Source organism: Nanorana parkeri, unplaced genomic scaffold (assembly GCF_000935625.1).
Source record: "Nanorana parkeri isolate BGI_ZX_2015 unplaced genomic scaffold, ASM93562v1 scaffold922, whole genome shotgun sequence".
Classification (NCBI taxonomy): domain Eukaryota; kingdom Metazoa; phylum Chordata; class Amphibia; order Anura; family Dicroglossidae; genus Nanorana; species Nanorana parkeri.
This window is the reverse complement of record NW_017307190.1, coordinates 239,443-258,798: the sequence shown is the minus strand read 5'-3', so window position 1 is coordinate 258,798 and position 19,356 is coordinate 239,443. Positions and strand designations below refer to the sequence as shown.

Sequence of the window (19,356 nt, the reverse complement as noted above, 5' to 3'; positions counted from 1 at the left end):
GGGCGGGGGGGGGGGGGGGGGCAAAAAGCCGCTTGTGAGCGGAGAAAGTAGGCCCAGGCTTCCGGCGCTGTTCCTTCTCGCGCGCCTGGGGAAGGAAGGTACTCTTACCCCCCCGTCAGATCCTTAATGATCTCATCCAAGGTGGAACCAAACAGACGGTCTCCAGTGAAGGACAACTCCTGTAGAGCCTTCTTAGAAGCCTGATCCGCCGACCAGCACTTAAGCCAGAGCAAACGGCGAAGCGTCACCGCTGACACCGACACCTTAGACACCAAGGGCGCCGCATCCAAGGCCGAATTGCAGACATAACGAAAGCCCTGCACCAACTGGTCCGCTAATTCCACGAAAGCGGGGGAGACGTTCTCCTCCGCAAGACCCTGATGTAACATCTTAGCCCACTCAGAGTCTGAGAGACCAAAGCCGAAGCCAAGACCGGGCGCATGAGAGCGCCCGAGACAGAGTACAGAGACCGCAAAAGTGCCTCAGCCTTCCTATCGGAAGGATCCTTAAAGGATGGAGAATCCTCCACCGGAATAACCGTGGCTTTGTTCAAACGAGAGACCGGCGGGTCCACCACCGGCGGAGAAGACCATTTAGACACAAAGGCCTCCTCGAAGGGGTAGCGAACCGAGAACGGCTTAGGAACCACAGAGGACTTAGTAGGCCGTTTCCACCCCTCATAAATGAAATCAGCAAACAAAGGGGATGTAAGGAAACACCTTGGCAGAACGCCGACACATATGCGTCCCAAACTGCACGTGCGGCAGCGAGGAAGTGCTGGCAACGTCCTCAATTTCACGGGTCTCGATGACAGCGCGGACTAGCGCCAAGACCATTTCACGTTCCTGGACCAGGAGCGTAGACGCAGCCTCATCCTCACTGGTCAGATGAGGATGTGAGGAATCACCCGGATCAGGATGAGGCGACGTCGTGGGGAGTTCTCCCTCCTCATCGGACTCCCCTGACAAGGCAGGGGATGGCAAGGGCAGAACCCGCTTCCTAGGTGGGCGCTGCGTCAAGGCGCGCCCCATGCGCGTCACAAACCCATCCATGTTACAGGACGCACAAAGAGGGGGTCTAGAGGGGTCCGCAGAGCGCAGCCCACAACCCTCACAAGGCAATGCAGGAGAGTCATCCTCTGCGATCCGCAGAAAAAGACACCCCACTCACCGGAGACCACCAGGCAAGGGATCCCTAGGCTGTCTTGTCTTTTAGTTATGTGCCTAGCGTCCTACTTCTGCAGGTGGCGATATACCCTACCATTCAGGATCTACGATCTGTTGCCCTGTGTCCTTCAATGAACGGGAGAGAAAAAAGGGTTAGGCTAGGTTCACACGTAGGCGACACCTCATTGCGCGGCATTCTTGCACGATTCCGCGTGGTGTGAATTGATTGCGCAGTGGGTGCCATTATTTTCTAAGGGCGTGCCAGACGGATCGCACGGTTTCCCGCCATGATTCCGCCCGTGCTTCCGAACACGATCGCATCTAAAACAGGCACACGTCTTGTTACATAGTTAGGCAAGTTGGAAAAAAAAGACACAAGTCCACCGAGTTTAACCTATAGAGATAGGGAGAAAAAAAAGCCTAAATAGAACGCTATGCCCACAGCTACCCCTGTTGATCCAGAGGAAGGCAAAAAAAACAAAAAACAAACCCATATAAAGCATGGTTCAATTTGCTCCAACAGGAGAAAGAAAATTCCTTCCTGATCCCATAAGGCAATCGGATATTCCCTGGATCAACAATCTCTGATGCTTAACCAGTTGACATCCGCGGTGTTAGCCCCCCTTCCTGGCCAGTCCATTTTTCATTATTCAGCGCTGCAGTCCTTTGACTGACATTTATTCCGACATGCAACACTGTACTGAAATTAATTTTATACCATTTTTTGGGGACAGATAGAGCTTTATTTTGGTGGTATTTAAATCAGCACTGGGGAGGGGGGTTATTTTTTACTATATTAAAAGGAAAATTTACAGAAAATTAAAAAGAAGAAAAAAAAAATAAAGGGGGGGGGGGGTTTACTTTTTTTATTTGCGACTTTTATTATTTTTTTACACTTAGTTATTGCTATTACATAGGGGGATACTCCCTATATATTAGCAAAGGCACACTGGCAGGTCCTCTTTATGGAGACATTAGGGATCTCCTAATGTCACCTGGGGAACCCAAAAGAAGCTGATGAAGCAAAGATCTGCTCCATCAGCTTCTTCTCTCTGGCTATAGCAGCCAGATGACTGACAGGTGAAATGTGGAAGTGATCAGGAGGTTAATATACCTATAAGAACTCAATATCCAGTAATATTCTGTGCATTTAGGAATACATCCAGATGTTTTTTAAAACCATTAACCGAGCTAGCTAGAACTAGCTCCTGGGGGAGTCTATTCCACATTTTCACAGCTCTAACTGTGAAGAATCCTTTCCGTATTGCAAAAAAAAAGGTACATGTATCTTTTGTCTGCAACTTCTGCGCGGATGTCACTCCATTGAAATCAATGGGGCCGTGTGGCAATCGCTGCCTGCATTGTACAGGACCGCGCAATCCCGGGACACGAGTCCCGGGTGTCGTGCGGTGTAGTGCAGGTGTGAACCTAGCCTTAAAGATCAAGACTTGGATGGTAATGTGTCTCAGGCTTGTCTTTCCAGTCTGTACCTTATCTCCACACTGCCATCTTTTCAAAGCAATAGAAGCTGCCCATACAGTCCTACGCATAATTCTGATCCAAGAAACAAGGTAAGAAATAGGTTTTTAAAATGATGTGTAGGTATCTTGTGTGGAAAGGAACAAACAAGGGGGGGGGGGGTCTCAAATGTGACTGCAAAAGGTGGAGATAGATTTTAGGAACACGTCACACAACTACATATGAGCAAAAACAAGTAAGTGGATTATTAAATGTGTCCGATTATCACAAAATCACACCTTTGATACCAGGAAGTCGGCAGCTTTCTCTGATCCTTCCGTGTATTCACCTTGACTTTCATATCGAATTAACCAATTATCATTGCCTCGGTCTAAAAAATAAAAACAACCTTATGAATGGTAATAAGATCCCATTGGAATGGTAATTAGAAGTATTAGCTAGCACAACAAAACCCTCAGCACTACTGTAAAAGAAACATGCCTTGCAGTGTACAATAGATCCACACTTCAATATTTAAAGAAGAACTCCAGGAAGAACTATTTCTATCCAAACTGTTTTTTTTTTTTTACATAACTACATCTGTACTGTCAAACAATTCACTGTTTTTGGGTCCCCGTGACTCCAATGGTGTTACACACAGCACAATTCAAAGGTTGAACATTGTGTTTTCTGCAGATCATTGCTCCAGTTCATGAAACCCCAGACCAGGGGTAGGAAAACTCTAGTCCTCCAGCTGTGGTGCAACTACAAATCCCATTAGGCATTGCAAGACTCCAGACCAGAGGCTGATGCATCATGGGATTTGTAGTTGCACCACAGCTGGAGGGCCAGAGCTCCTCCAGACTATCCTTCCTTGGGCTCCACTGTCAGAAGAATCATTAGTCACACATTATAAATAATTGGGAGTTCTTTTTTAAAAGTTAGAGATATTAAATGAGGAAAAAAGAACCCACGCAGAAGAACAAATGCTGCAGTTAAATCAGACCACTTGGCCAGGTTACTTTGGCTCATCACACCACAGCAAATTTCTAAGAAGAGATGGTGAGAAATGTAACAGTCACTTCCATGATCACACACTGCTGGTACCTGCCACAGCTTTTCTTCCAGTCCTGGCCAATGTTTAGGTGCCGCAAACACACAATGAAGAAATGAAGACAAAAAGTTGCTGAAACAATCCCTGACATTTTCTAACTTACTGAAAATTAATTATGTCCACTGCTTTTTTTCCCCCAGTAGAGTACATGACAAAAAAATACATCCAATTTTCCCTCACAGCACTCTTTGCAAATTGGCACTTTTTGGTTTATTTTATTTTTTTAAATATCCACAGCACAGGCTCAAGAAGGAAAATTATAAATAAAACAGCTGAAATGGTGAAAGTGACACTAAACTCAGGAGTTAAATCCTAAAAATACATTCAAACTATTAACAAAAATGTATCTTATTTGTGTATCACTCGGCTGTAGATCCTCAAATCATCTCTGAATTGGTGCTGACACTGTCCTTCCTTCTGGAGGATGGCTACTTTTGTTCTCCATGGTCCCTGTGTGTTGTAATGTAGCCACCACTCCAAGCTCGCTCCCGTGATCGACTACAATATCAATACAAATTAGTAAACTAAACATGAGATTGTAGCCCATCCCAGGGCAGAGCTTGGAGCGGTGGCTGCTTTACAACACACACACAGGGACCATGGAGAACAAAAGTAGCCATCCTCCAGAAGGAAGGACAGTGTCAGCACCAATTCAGAGATGAAATTCCAAAAATGTCCATTTGGACTAAACGGCACACATATTGCATAATCCAACGTTTCAGGACCACGCAGGGTCACATCTCTGCCCTGATGAAGGGACCCTGCGTGGTCCCAAAACGTTGGATTATACGATGTGCGACGTTTAGTCCAAATAAATGAAAATTTTTTACATTTTCATTTGCGGAGTGCTGGTGATTTCTATCCTTCATTGACTGTTGTGCACGGTGCCATCCGTGATTGTCACTGCAAGCAACACTATTGCTACTTGGACCGGAAGCGCTGTAAGGAGTGCAGGTGGGCCTATTGTTTTCTGACATTAACCATTTTTTCTCCCCCTGGGGTTAACCCATGGCCCTAAAACATGAACACGAGCGTTTTTTGATAACAGAAAATGTGAATTGCCAAGCATACTTTTATTAGCTGGGATTAATAAGTTATGTATTTTAATAGATTTTACTTTTTTTTTATATTTTAGTAGCATCATCTGCATCTATTTTTTCAACTCCTTTATTAGAAGATGCTTTGCTTTCTTTGAATGGCAAAATATTTTTTTATTCTTACCAATGCTCACGTAATCTTTATAATGGTACAACTGACTTGTACACTATAAACCAGCCGTTCTCAACCAGGGTTTTCCACTAAAGGGGAATACTCTATATCATCATCTTTTTTTTTTCTTTTAAACTAACACCAGTTTATCACAGTATAATTATTAAGAAATGGAATCTGACCCCCAATTTGCCATCAGTATATATATTATATATATATATATTTTTTTTAAATTTAAAAAAAAACATTAACCCTTGTGCTGCCAGAACTGGTTTTCCCAACGTTTTTTGCACACATGTGAAAATGCACGTTAGGCCTAAAGATTAATTAAATCCCTCAGAATTATTTATTCAGAGAGTAAACAAATATACTCCTGTGACCCAAAACAGGACTAAAAGAAAATAAAGGGCTTGGCTTTAGTTCTTTTGCAAGCCTTTCATAACACACCATGTTATGCTACATAAATAGGAATCTGGGAATCTGTTTAGGCCAATGTTATTTTAATGCATGAATAGCAATTTCTGCCAATAAAAAAAGTATAATTTTCTTATGTACCGGGGAAACAATACATATTCTTCCTGTAAAACTACAAAAGGCAGGTATAGCAATGAACAATACTCACCAGTATTTCGAATGACATAGTCTAAAATGACAAGTCTCTCGAACTGAGACTGCAGCTGCTTTCTAGTATTCTCAGGCAGAGGTTCCGTTTCAAATCTCCTGAGCCAGTAATCTGCTTCTTTATATCCATCCACAAAGAGCTGGAAAGAACCAACCTGAAAACAAATAGCACAACACTGAGAACGTTCCCCAGTACCCAGTGGTCTTCCATTCCACAGCCGTATCGATCTTACACCATAAAACACAAATATGATGTAAAACTATGCCATGCTTTCCTTTCGGGCTATTTAAAGAATGATTATGCTCTATTTTTTATAGTTTATCATGACACAGCTGTACAGATCTCCAATATACAATCATGTAAAATAGTGAGGAGTACACACCATGTAAATTGTGCCTGCAGATAATTATTGACGTAGATCACCTGACACAAAACTAACACGTAGTATTTATTTTCATGATCTATATTTTCCATCACTTCAAATCCATGAAAACAGGTTCCGTGTTCCAGACTATAGGCACCAATGATTAGAACCTACTTGGGGAGTATACAGGTGGAAGCAGTCTTTTTTTAAAGCTCAGACATTTAAAAGTGCATTTCCCCTTTCACAGCCAAATTGGGATAACACTTATTGTATATGTGTTACACGTTCCCATTCACATAGCCTAAGCCCAAAAAATAAAACAAATTTTAAAAAATGCTTCTTACAGTTTAAATTGCTTTTACTTGGGTAAGGGTTTCTTGGCTTCTTAAGGATTACAATGTATTCCTGTTTCCCCTTTCTTTTATAATGTTCCGAGGGGTAGTGAGGGGCTTCTCTATTGTTAGTTATTAAGTTAGCCAAAGAAACACAACCCTCAAATTTTAATCCTAGGTCTTTCCAGGAGGACAGATCACTGTGAAGGTGCTAGGGAAAAACTTGAAATCAGCTATGTTGCCTACGGCAACAAAACATCTAAAAAAGGTAATAAAATATATATTTAAAAAAATTATTTTTCATCATGTTGTGTGAATAGATACACACACCAAACCTATAGAGGGGTTTTCTCAAATTTGACTTGAAAAGTGGCAAGTGGGAAGGCTAACGAGTTAGCCTGTATTTGTGGGAGGGGTTTGCGCCCCCTCATCACCTTAAAAGAGGGCCGGCCGAGACAAGGAGGGTGTGCGGTGGTCGGCAGAAGGGACGTTCTCGAGCGATACGTCACTTCCGGTTCACAGTTCGTGTCACTTCCGGGTCATCGGACCAGCATCAGGTATTGCGGGCGGTTGCTGGCGGTAGCGCCGCTGCCTCGGCGCTCTCCCCTCTAACCACGATGTTAAACATCTTTATGCAGAAAGCAGCAGCGGCGGTGCTGACAGGGGACTCGCTCGGTGAAGGGCTCAGCTGATACGGGACGGCAGCAGGTACCATCTGGGGGAGGATTGCAGGAGAGGGGAGGGGGGGATGGATAGCACACATGGTTGCCGTGCAGGTACAAGTCAGAGGTCGTGTAGTAGGGCAGAAGGGTCCAATTTAGGGTTGTCATGGTAGTAGGTGGATGCCCTGTGTCATGCAGTTGGTTCTGGATTAGATGCTCATCACCTTTAGGCGGCTGAGCTCATCAACAATTCTCTGTCCAGCAACACAGACCGAGCGTACAAGGTAGCATGGAAGACGTTTGGTTTGTTCCGGGCGAAACACGTCACTGCAGAGCCCAGTAGCATCAAGTATATTTTGGCGTTTGTTGCGTTTTGCCATACCGATCTCAAACTGGCCTATAGTACTATTCGGCTGTATTTAGCCGGGGTCCAACATTACTTGGGTTTGTTATATCCGGACAAACCATCATTATTTTCAGCGCATCCAGTACGGGCGATCGTGAAGGGCATCCAGAAAGCGGGTGGTCGGGCCCGTCACACCAGACTGCCCATTACCAGTCCCATGTTGAGGGGTATGTCAGGAATGTTGGACAAAACTCCTTTTGGAGGTCTACAAAGCTTGGTCTTGAAGGCATCCATTTACCTAGCGTTTTACGGGTTTCTTAGGCCAGGTGAGGTAACCTGTGCCAGCAGCAAATCCTCTCCTTTACGGAGGAAACATTTGAGGCGTTTTCCCGATCGGTACGTTTTATATCTGGACAGGTGTAAGACCAACCAGGTCGGGGCCCCCACAGAAGTCACGTTTTTCCCTTCCGGCAACGCATGGTGCCCGGTGGCAGTGTTGGATAGCCTTATGGCCACGCTGTTCCGAGGTTCGTCGGAGAGTCCATTGCTTCCATTTCCGGTGGCACCGCTGACTACCAAGCAGTTTATCAGCTATGTGCGCTTGCTTTTAGGGCATTTAGGGGTAGATCCTCGGCTGTATTCAGGGCATTCTTTCCGCATAGGGGCAGCCGCAGCCGCCTCCAGGCATGGCGTCCCGGCTCACGTTATTAGACATCTAGGCAGGTGGACTTCGTCCTGTTTCAGCAGATACATACCTAGTCCGCAGGTAGAAATGGCCGCTGCCTTTTCAGAACTTGCCACCTGATGTAGTCACGAATAAAGTTATACATTAAACTCTAAACTGGTTGTGTTTGCCCCCTTATTTGGTATTACTGTCCACCCGGACCATGGCACACTCCAGGTCAGTATCTTAATTCAGCATGTTAGAGTGTGGGTGTTGTCGCGATGTATGCTATGTAGCTGACACAGGTAAGCAAACGCCTATAACAAACACTTTTTAATGGTCTGATGTTCAAATTTCTATTGACGTGTGTGGTGTCATCACGTCAAGATAAAATGGAGCTCTACAAGGCCCTCAGAAAGAAAATGGTGGATGACCATGTAGAGGAATACATTTTGACCCCAACAGGATAAAATAGAAGTTGTTAAAAATCTGGCTTTGAAAAGATCACCAAAGAATTTGAAATCAATCATTCCGCTGCGAGATAAAATATCTACAAGTGAACTAGATTTCAAATACCTGCTAATTTGTCGAAGATTGGCCGGCCTGCAAATTCAACTCAAGAGCTGACCGTTTGATGGTAAAAGAAATATCCAACTTGTTGGTGAACATCTTTGAACAGTTGGGGTCAAAGTGCATCTACAATCAGAGATTGCACAAATTCAGCCTTCATGAAAGGAGTGTTACGAAAAACCCTTTGCTGTCCAATATGAACATTAGAGCAAGAGAACAGTTTGTAAATATAGGTAAAGACCGGGCCTTCTGGAACAATCAGTGGAATTCAATATTGCGTTTGTGCCAGAATTCTGAAGCTAATGCAGCCTAAGAAATGTCTACAGCAGATTCTGTTTTGTATAGATGCATTGCCTGCTATCTTACAGCTTCTGGAACCCGTAGTCAATATGGTGCTCGCAGTGATGAGCACGGATGGTGCCGTGTATCTTCACGTTCAGAGTAATGGAGAATCACCAGCACTCAGAGATTATCATTTAGAACTTGGTGTTCATTTATTGAAAACACGTCACATGTGACAGAAAGCCAAAAAGGTTCAGGGTCACGCAGGGTCCCTTCATCAGGACGCTGTGCTTGTGACATTCAATGAATACACTCCTACAGCTTGGTAATAAGAAAAGTGATGCAAAGTAGGACCAGGTAATTTTTGATGTAACTAGTCTGTCGCAGTATGCAACACATACTTCAGGTGACATCTGCTACACGTCTATGTATTTTGTCAGTGTGCAAGCCAGCGCCAATTTCATAGGTATGCCACAAATTCATGAAAGCTATGCAGCCTTGTATTTGAGTAGGGTGACAAAAACGACAGTATTCCTTCTGTAACCCTGATGCACTCCTTTTGAATTCCTCAAACTGTACATTCTGCATCATATCAAAGTGTGTTTAATGCAAGTGTCAAAACTGGAAATACGTTTTTCAAAACAATAACCCAAAATCACACCATCAAATCCACCAAGGAATGGCTCAAGAAGAAAAATACAAATAGAGGCTTGTGGACTGCCCTAGTAAAAGCCCAAATTTTAATCCCACGGAAGTGCTGTTGGGGGATTTTGAGATGGGCAGTTAATGCAAAGAAACCCACAGACATCTTGCAACTGAAGGAATTTTGCATGGAGACGTCGTCATTTATTTCAGTGAGTCAATGTCAGTCTGGTGGCCAGTTATACAAAATGCCTACAAGAAGTCATTTCTGCTATGGGGTGCAATACCAACTTTTGACACCAAGTGTCTACTTACGTTTCCCACGATGCACCATTACACCTATTAATATTTATGTTGATTAAATAAATAAAAAGGCAACATGTTCTTGTGTTCTTATTTATTTACATCCCCATTATATATTGGCAGTTTGAATAAAGATCTCATGTCTGCTTGTTTAAATATGTTGAAAAAGTCAACAATTTCCACTGGTGTGTACTTAAACTTTCACATGAAGGCGACATTAAAAGTTTTGTATAGTTAGGAGAAATGCCAACACGCAAAACCAGTTGATCCCCCAAAGCAGCACTATGTGTTGTTTTTAATCTGCTTTAAGAACATTGCGAGTCAGTAAGCAAATCGATCTGAATCCAGGCAAATCATGGAAAAGCTTATTTTTAGATCCTCCTGAACATATCATGAAGAACATGACTCCAGATCGCCGACGTTAAAGCAGAAGTTAAAGATTAACGCCACTTATGTTGAGGAAAAAAAAAACCTCAATCCCCTCTTGGTGAACTATGTACATTGCAAAGATTTCACCAAACTTTGTTGTAGATTCCTAGCCATTTCTTTCCTGAAGAAGCAGAAGTGTTTTAGCATGTCCTTTGCAAACAGATTCCTGAATGGGAGGGCCTGGGCTTGTTCTAATCAGCTGGTGGACCTTGTGCTGTTATGAGAAATGTTGCTGTGTTGGCATCCCTTTGGAAGTAATGAACCCTTCCTTAGGGTTCATTGCTTCTAAAGTGATGCCAGGATGAAGAATCTCACCATAAAGGAATTCCCAATTGCCTGAAATGTTACTTGCATCAGTGCAGACTTCTGGAAAATCAGTCAGCCAATCACAGAAGCAGGAAGTGACACCAGAACGCCTCTAGGTCGCAATACTGCATTGAATTTTTTCCCCCACAGTTTTAGAAATTACAGCGGTTGCAGTTTTAAATGGAAAGGTCACTTAAGAACATTAACCCTATCGTGACCAGTGACGTATATAGCACGTCATTGGCAGCGGGCCCCCAGGACTCTGTTTACAATTGTAAAGCCGGCTGTCGGCTTTACAATAGAAGTGATGCTGGTGGCTCAGCTGCCGCCAGAACGCTTCTATGGGCCACTAAAGTGCCCACCCGCTCCTCCCGCTGTGTTTCCTGGGCTTCGTTGCTCCTCCTGCGGGTCCGGGACCGGCATGCCAGGTGCCAACGGGAAGGAGAGCAGCAAACTTCTGTTCACTGAATTCCTCCCCGTTCTATGGCACCATCACTTCCGGTCCCATAGCAGTCATTGCTGGGCTCCTGAAACCCAGCAATAAGCTACTGAAGTGCAATCTGCACTTCAATAGCTTACGTGGAAAGGTGATACAAGGGGTCTTTTGGACCCGCAGTATCAACTTAAAGAGGACCCGTCACCACCAATATCCTATTACATGAGGGACTTGTAAGTAGGAATGCCCAGAGCAAACTATGAATGTGGACACCTGACTCAATTTTAATACTTACACTTGCTGTGTACATTAGCGAAAATGTAGAATGCAGGCAATTTTACCACAGAAAGGGCAGGCATTTGGTTGATCAGGTTATGTGATCAGAAAAAAACAGATGCTTAGTGGTATTCTTGTATAACCTGTATGTAAGAACTTTACTTATGCTTCTAAGACTGTTTATAACAGCATCAGCTACCCTGTGGCAGCCTTGACAAACAATTGCAGTGTAAGCCACTTTCAGACTTCAAAAATGATTAAATAAAATACAATGCATATGTCAAACCCACAGATGTCTTTTTGGTGAAATAATATGTGGGAACAAAGGGCCAGCAACATTTCCAAACCAGAAGAACATTAAAAAAGATAAAACATTTTAAAAAAATGAATTACCTTGGGAGGTAAACCTATCCGGTGAAATTTTCGACCTACTGTTGGTACTTTTTCTAAGGCATATTTCTTGCCTCTTGACTTTGCACGGTCTATTGCACTGTAGTTGAAAGTTTCACTGACAAGCAACACTACCTTAGAAGGGAAAAAAAAAAAAAAAAACACATCTTGGTAACAACATTTCACATGGTTATAATGCCCATTGCCATTTGTACTAGTAAAATGTATGAAGAAAACTCTTAAGACAAATTAATATTTTATAGCATTATTTAAAGAAAACTTGTAGTTTAGGAAGCATTAATGTAGCATACACCTAAACAGTCTCAAGAGAGTGTACCTTCAATGCTTATGTAAACCTCATATGTAAAAATTCCACTGCGGTTCCTGAAATGACTATGCCATGAGGCATTGCAAGACTAAGGTCTCGTTCACACCTAGGCGTATTGCATATGCGCGACCGTAGAACACGCTACAAAACGTTCAGGTGTGAACGAGGGCTAACAGCCACAGGCATGACAAGCACAGGCTGTGGCATCATGGGATCCATTTTACCACAGCTGGAGTGCGGAGGTTGCCTACCCCAGCACTATGCCTTCTGAGGTATGGGAAGAGAACGCACACTCTTCTTTGCATAATTGCAAATAATGTAACCATGAACTGCAGTACACCTTTGTGTCCTAACTCCAGATCTCAGCTGACCAAAGCTGGCCAGGTATTACAACCTTTACTCCTAACATGACTGACTAATTATATGGAATATATGCTTAAAGTCTGAAGCCCCACCCTTAAAACAATCAGCCCATTGTTTGCAGGTATAGATACTGATAACACAGCAGGAGTCCTACATATTGATCTACACTCTTGTTCTGGAGAAACAGGTCTTTAGGTCTAAGGCACCAGACATTTAGGCTTTAAAGGCTATGCACTGTTAATGTTTATTCTGATTTACTATTACATTTTTTTTTTTTCTTTACACATGGCTTATTAGGCCCAATGCACAAATAATTGAGTCATGAGCCGGGCTAGTCAGAGTAGTTCATCTCAAACTGTAACTGTAATTTTCCATATCTGCTGTCTAGTTTTAAATATAATATATATATTTTTTTTAAAAGTAGGCCATTATAGTTGGCTTGTGGCCAGCTGCCTCTTATTTACCACTCTCTGCTTGACGGGGAAAAGCAACACTTCCTTGCAATAAGAGAAAGCAAATGTTTAACTTTACAGGGTACATGTCACATATATGTAAAATGCTGGCCTACGGGCTCACAAAGAATAGCGTATCTGTGCAAGTGGCTGATCTGCTAACTAGTTAGTATAGTCATCCTCTGAATGGCACACTCCAGTCTTACACAAATACAGGCCAGTGTATATTTACATGGTTCCTGTATGGTTTTGTCTCCAAGCCCGGTGCTGTATGTTCTGGATATGTTTATCAGTGAATCGTATTGCCTTCACTTGCAGACACAAGTTTGTCTTTAAAAGCTAAAAATCTTTTTCACATCCAGAAAGAGTAATTTTTGCAACTTATATTAGTCAAATAAATAAACATCACAGATGCTAAATAGAGCTGGATTGTTACCTTTGTTTTAGGCACAACGCCTAATCCAAGTCTATCATCCACTAAATAAGCTCCAGCTTCAGACAGATATCCCTGATTTGGAACAAGGCAACCACGACCAAAGCAGCAAGGACAGCAGACTTTGTGAAAATATTTGGTCCATTTTGGATTCAGGTGACCATAAGGCTCCTCCGATTTTGGTTTGAACACACCAATTATTTTCTGTGTAAAAATAAAATATTAATTACAAGAAATTACCAATACCTTTTGCCAGATGCTTTACTGCCGATACATGTGAATCCTTTCTCAATGTTGAAGCCCAATTGAAGTTTTATATCTTGATTAGGGTTCTTTCACATGTGTGTTGAGGATTTAATGAAAGAGCAACGCTGATTAACACGGCTATAGTGTTAACAAGGCATTCGGCAGCCATTTTCCAGGAATTAAGGAGGCAAAATGCCCTGCAAGTAGGGGAATGTTAAAGGGGAAGTGATGAAAATAAGGGAAGTGACCAGCTTTGAGGTGTGCTTAGGCTGGGGTGAAATTTGCAGGCATATTGTTGGTTTTCTGTGCTGTGTACTACTGCATTAATATAGATCCAACTGTCTTGACAACAACATGGGTTCGTATACAGTGATCTACATAATCCTCTTCTTGGTCCAGCTGAAGATAATGATGATGTTGATGCTCTGTCTACTCACTCCGATTCTGCAGGGGTTTCTGGGATTGCAAAACCTCCGATGCCTCTCCTAAAACACCTGTGCAACGCTTCTTAAATGCCCCAAAAATGCTATAGGAGCACTGACCAATCACTTAAAGAGTGTTTCAACATACTTCAATTCAGGCATTTGTCCAGCGGCAATGTCTCCAGAACGCACCATGCACTCCATTTGTTGATACACAGCAACACAACGCTAACACCCATGTGTGACCTGCACTGAGCTGTTGCATTATCCCACATGAGCATTAATACCCTGTTTCCCCAAAAATAAGACCTACCCCAAAATTAAGACTTAGTACCATTTTTGGGAATTGCTAAAATATAAGACCTACCTTGAAAGACCTAGTTGTGAACATTCCCAGGGCGGGTGGTGGCATAAGGGGGATCTTGAAGGGGCGCGAGAGAGAATTGGCGTTGCCAACAAAGCCGGCGCTAGAGGAAACGGGGCGGCAGCGCAGGGAGTAGGTGGCAGAGAGGCTTTCAAAACGCTTCTCTAATATATCAGTTTAACACACGTGTGAGAGAGGCCTTACTGTGAATTCCTGTTTCTCTGCAGGTTATGATTTGTGATTAACTTTAACTTTGCTCCCAGTGAAAATGATCAACATCTACATCCACTTGCACGTGTGTGCTCACAAGGACATGTATTGAAGGAGGAGGAAGTAAGAGGGGATGGGGGCTGTTCAGACCAGTTCTGTTACTGGGGGCACCGGGCCTAACTCTGGTACCTTTTGGACCGCACAGATTCAGACATCTAGCACAACTGCTTAAACAGGAAAATGGAAGACTATGAAAATGGTGGTTCATAGTACAATTTATTTCTGACTGGATAATTTATTTGAATTACTTCAAAGTAGAACTCAGCAGAAATAAATATGTGCTGCAGCACTTAAAGTAGTATTAAACTCTCAAACTTGTTTTCAATATTGAATCCTAATCAAACCCACCAAGCACTTACAGTCATCATGTTTCTGAACAGCTCCAGCTCTCTCAGTTCTGCGTTCCTGAATTTCCTGTCCAGTACAACATCAAAAAGGAGAGTACAGTCTCCAGCAGCTATACATCCATTAGCTTGAAGAAGGGAGGAGGGAAGAAAGGGGAGCAGGGGGGACAGAGTGTCTTGCCTTGCTGTATCTGCGTGTTTGTGGAGACACACACAGCTTACTAGCACACACAAAGGTGGCTCCACAGGACAATGCAAGGGAAAGGAGCCACCCTAAAACAAGATATCAGGGCCAGTGCTGAGAAGACCAGCTGATTCAGCAGGAAGCTGACATTTTAAAAAAACTCAAGAAGCAGCATCCACTGTAAGTAATCAGCATTTGTTAAAAACCATTTTGACTTTAATATCACTTTAATTATAAGAATATCTGCATTTTTTGGGGGAGGAAATGCCTTTCACAGATTTCACAGCAATGCTCTGCTGATCCTTCCCAGGATGCCACACTTGGGCACAATTACATAATGTGTGCCAAAGTGGACTAGGAAGGAAAAAAAAAAAAAGTAAAATAAAAACATGTTTAGCTAACGAATGTAAGATGATTTCATATCAGCATGCAGAGCTGTATGCCGATATGACTTTTAGTAATGAGAGTAAAAGGTCCACTTTAACACCAGCGACTATTAGCATAATAGAATTGTGCAGATGCTTGCCCCTTCCCCGTTCATGAAGCTCATACTATTATTGTTCACCAATGCAACAACACACTCTGAATGGGCAAGGCAGATCCTCTAATTCATCCTCTCGTCCTCCATTCACAGAGCGCGTTATATTGTGAAGCAATAATAGTACAAGCTCTATGAATAGAGAAGGGAGTAGGAAGGGGCAGGGAAGCAGTGCAATGTAATTTCACAGATAGTCGCTAGTGTTAACCCCCAGGCACCAGAACTTAGAAGCTCTGAGGTGTATCTGGCAGCATAAAGGGAGACTTTTGTAATGAAGCAGCTGCCTGGAGGAGGTACACATCTATTTAGTAGGGTTTTTAGAATATTATGTTTACAGGGCATAACTAAAGGAAGTTTTCAGCTGTGTTATGTGTTTAAATTGACTTTAAATGGAGGCAGTGCAAGTACCTGAATGTTACTTGGCATCAGCCTCTTGCAGTCCCTGTGGAGCAGAAATAAATGAGAAAGGAAAAAACAGTGCAAGGAGTCAATCAGTTCATGTGCTGACAAGGAGCCCGCTGATAGAGAATGCAGAGTGAAATCACGTTTCTGCTTCTTCTTTCACTGTCACAGGCTGGGCCAAATCCACGGTGACCTGGGCTTAGAGAAAACGAGTTGAATGCTGGTGGCCATCAGTAAACCTGGAAAGCTGAGGACATCTTGTACTGGAAAAGAAGGACTGCAGGGTACAGCACTGGTTTGAAGGGAAGACTTTTTTATATTTTAATGGACAAATACATTTTTGCTTTAATTTTTGGCAGGGGTTCGGCTTTAATATATTGTTAGATATCGCCATTAAAAAAAAAAATATATATATTTTTGCTAAAAAGAAAAAAAAGGTTTTTGGTGGTCTTTTTGGTTCACTTGAGATCCCTCACTACAATATGACAAGCTATCTGGTCCTATTGCTCACTAAGCACTACTCCATACAAGCCATGCTTTCCAAATCTTGCAACAGCACACTTAAAACAAAACATGTATAGAAATGATTATTTTTTTTTGGGGGGGGGGGGGGGGCGCCCCCTTCCCTATTCCATTCACAAAATGGATTGTATTCTGTTCATACAATGCAAGGTGTTCTTTAAATTGACAAGTGGAGACAAGGGGCAGGTAAATGAAAGGATCTCCACTTGTTCATTCACAGATCCCCTTGCATTCTGTAAGAAGACTACAAGGCATTTTGTGAATGGACAAAAGGGGAGAGGAAAGGGAGGTTAATTGACAGGATCCCTTCATGGTCAAAGCTGCAGCTATCATCCCCACAGCACTGGAAGTATAGCACTGTCTATACATTCTGGCTGGGACTTAACAGCATCAATCCAGATCTAGCATTACTAAATTCATTTCAGTACAGCGTTGCATGACGGAATAAACGTCAGTCAAAGTACCGCAGCGCTGAATACTGAAAAATGGCCTGGCCAGGAAGGGGGTCTAAACACCTGGTCTTGAAGTGGTTAAAAGGTAACTTGTTGGTATAGAGCACAAGTTAGAAAAACAAATGTTCCTAGAGTTCCACTTAAACAATTCCCGGTACCACAAGGTATCCATTTCATTCTATATTGGATCCTCATGATAGCTCATCTCTAATAGACATTCTATTATCAAATAAGGCAAGGAACACGGATCACCGACTTAAACTTCCACAATATCTCAAAGCGTATAATTGTGGTTTCCTTTTGGTTTAAACTTGAACAACCATGTTTCAGTCTTTTCAAGAAAAGAATGTTGTAGCCGTCCATGCTTAAGCCAAAAGGAAACCACAAATAAGGAAACTGCGGCTGGTGTCCACCTATAATGGAATAAAACAGTAATGAGATTAGATGGACGTACTCAACGCATTCACAATTTTATAACACGCAGATCTAAATATGGAATTTACTCCATTAAATGCTTATGAAAATGTAACTACATTGGTTAAACTACCCGCATGATAAAAGACTAAACACAGGAATGCCTTAGATAACTGAAGGAATTGGAGGACCTCATTTACCTGAACATATTAGATCATTACACAAAGGGGACGTAAAGATATTTGGGGGTCTAGAAGTCAGTCATAGAGAAAATAGATTATCATCCTACTAAGCTTGAGTGATTTAAATGAACAGAAACTTCTAATCAGCAATACAGAAGGTTTCAAGCCATGAGTGATCTGCATTCCTTGTTTTCATGTTGAGACATTACATGTATATGTTAGGCGACATATATGTTAGGCTACCTGTAAGAAGATATAGGACACTCACCCCCTTTGGATCTTTAACAAAGTAGCTTCCACTTGAGCCTTGGGATATTCTTTCTGGGAAAACACCATTTTCAATGGCTTGCTCTGCTCTGTGAATAATGTCAGCAAATTCAATATCATCCGAAAAAACATTCAGCTCTTCGGTACAATGACCTACAACAACCAAAGATAAAAGATTGAACAAGAAAACATGTTACATGCTGACATTACTAATTAATGGGATCTGTAAAACAACTCAACAGGTCATGTTTTCAAATCGTCCTTCAACAGTATAACTGCAGCAGGCTAATTCACAATAACACTTACACGGGCTATGCATAGAGAGAAAAACACACACAACACAGGAGACAAAAACATTTCCCTTTAATCTTCTCCTATGCACATGACTGGGAAGCAAGTCCCAAAAGGCAAACACTACTTTCTGGAGTTCTTCTTCAATGTTGTTGAATGAATGAACACATATACAATAACAAGTTGGATGCTTTGCAAGGTTCTCTAGCTAGTCTTTTCCTGGGTGATGATATTTGAGCAGGTACTGTCCAGCGAAATAATTGGGGACAATTTTCAAATAAAGTAAATCACATATCTTACATGTGACTATACACTCATAAAACAAACAAAACAAAAACCACAAAAAACCCCTCCGGCAACTGTCCAACTGTACTTCATTGGAGACTGGAGCAGTCAAATCAAATTGAGGTATTATATGGTATATAAGCAATTGGTGCAACAGATGGAAAATACATTATCTACATTATTTGTTAGTTGGATTAGAACAAATGTTTTGGGGGTCAGTGTAGTAGGGCCCCAATGCATATGGGGGGTGGGAGGGGGGACGCAGACCTCACATCGGTGGCCAGGGTGGATGCGCCCCTCACATCACATTGCTCACTGGTCCAGGAATCCCTGGCATCCTCTGGAGGAGCCCTGTCTGAGCATGGTGGTATAATAATGACACAGACACAATAAAGACGAAGCGAGCCATATTGACAGGTGAGGAAGGTGTGCCCTGCCTCCATCTCCATACCAGCCTCCCAGCACAACATTTACCAGAATTAGTGAGCAGGCTCTCCCGGTCTGAGGAGCTCAGGCGCACTCTTCCTTTACTGGCAGTTTTTGGGGACTGGACAGCGGACCTCCTGAGCAGCGGCTCCTCTTCCCCCGCCTCTTCCTCCCGTGTACGCTCAGGGAAATACCTCACAGCACTTCCTGGATTAACTCTGCCCGGCTGAGTGCCTAACGGAACCAGCGCTGCGTCCCCTCCTTCTCCCTCTGACGAGAGTTCCAAGAGGACTAACAATGGCGAGTCAGCCCTCTGCTCTTCCTGCTTCTCCTCAGCCATACCAGCTCTGGTAAACGTTACCGCGTATCTCACGAAGCTACTCCATCCGGCATACTGGACTCGTAGGATTCGCCTAATGACGTCGCTAGACCCTGCTCCAATCAACTGCAATGTATTGGCTGAGGGCCCAGACACGAATGTCTACCATTGGTTGAGCCCTAGTTCTGTCTCTGCGCATGCGCGGCCTATACGTCATTGCCGCAACAGGAAGACTTGAGAAGGACAACAAAGTACTGTCCTAAGCTGATTGGTCAGATAGC

At 42.9% G+C, this 19,356-nt stretch overlaps 1 protein-coding gene across 4 annotated transcripts in view; it reads right to left on the bottom strand.

Moving 5' to 3' along the window:
- Window positions 1–19,170, bottom strand: part of PI4K2B (phosphatidylinositol 4-kinase type 2 beta) — a 27,354-nt gene extending 8,184 nt beyond the window's left edge. For 2 of the 4 annotated variants that reach the window (XM_018566143.1, XM_018566144.1), the window contains exons 1-6: window positions 18,793–19,170; window positions 17,756–17,901; window positions 13,151–13,351; window positions 11,575–11,706; window positions 5,570–5,723; window positions 2,924–3,015 (exon numbers count right to left, since the gene is read on the bottom strand). In XM_018566143.1, coding sequence (XP_018421645.1) covers window positions 2,924–3,015; window positions 5,570–5,723; window positions 11,575–11,706; window positions 13,151–13,351; window positions 17,756–17,901; window positions 18,793–19,096 — 1,029 coding nt within the window. In that variant the 5' untranslated portion in view covers window positions 19,097–19,170. Of the gene's footprint in view, window positions 1–2,923; window positions 3,016–5,569; window positions 5,724–11,574; window positions 11,707–13,150; window positions 13,352–17,755; window positions 17,908–18,792 lie in introns of all 4 variants that reach the window. The other 2 variants (XM_018566145.1, XM_018566146.1) reach the window with 2 other exon arrangements.
- Between the last annotated feature and the right edge of the window lie 186 nt (window positions 19,171–19,356).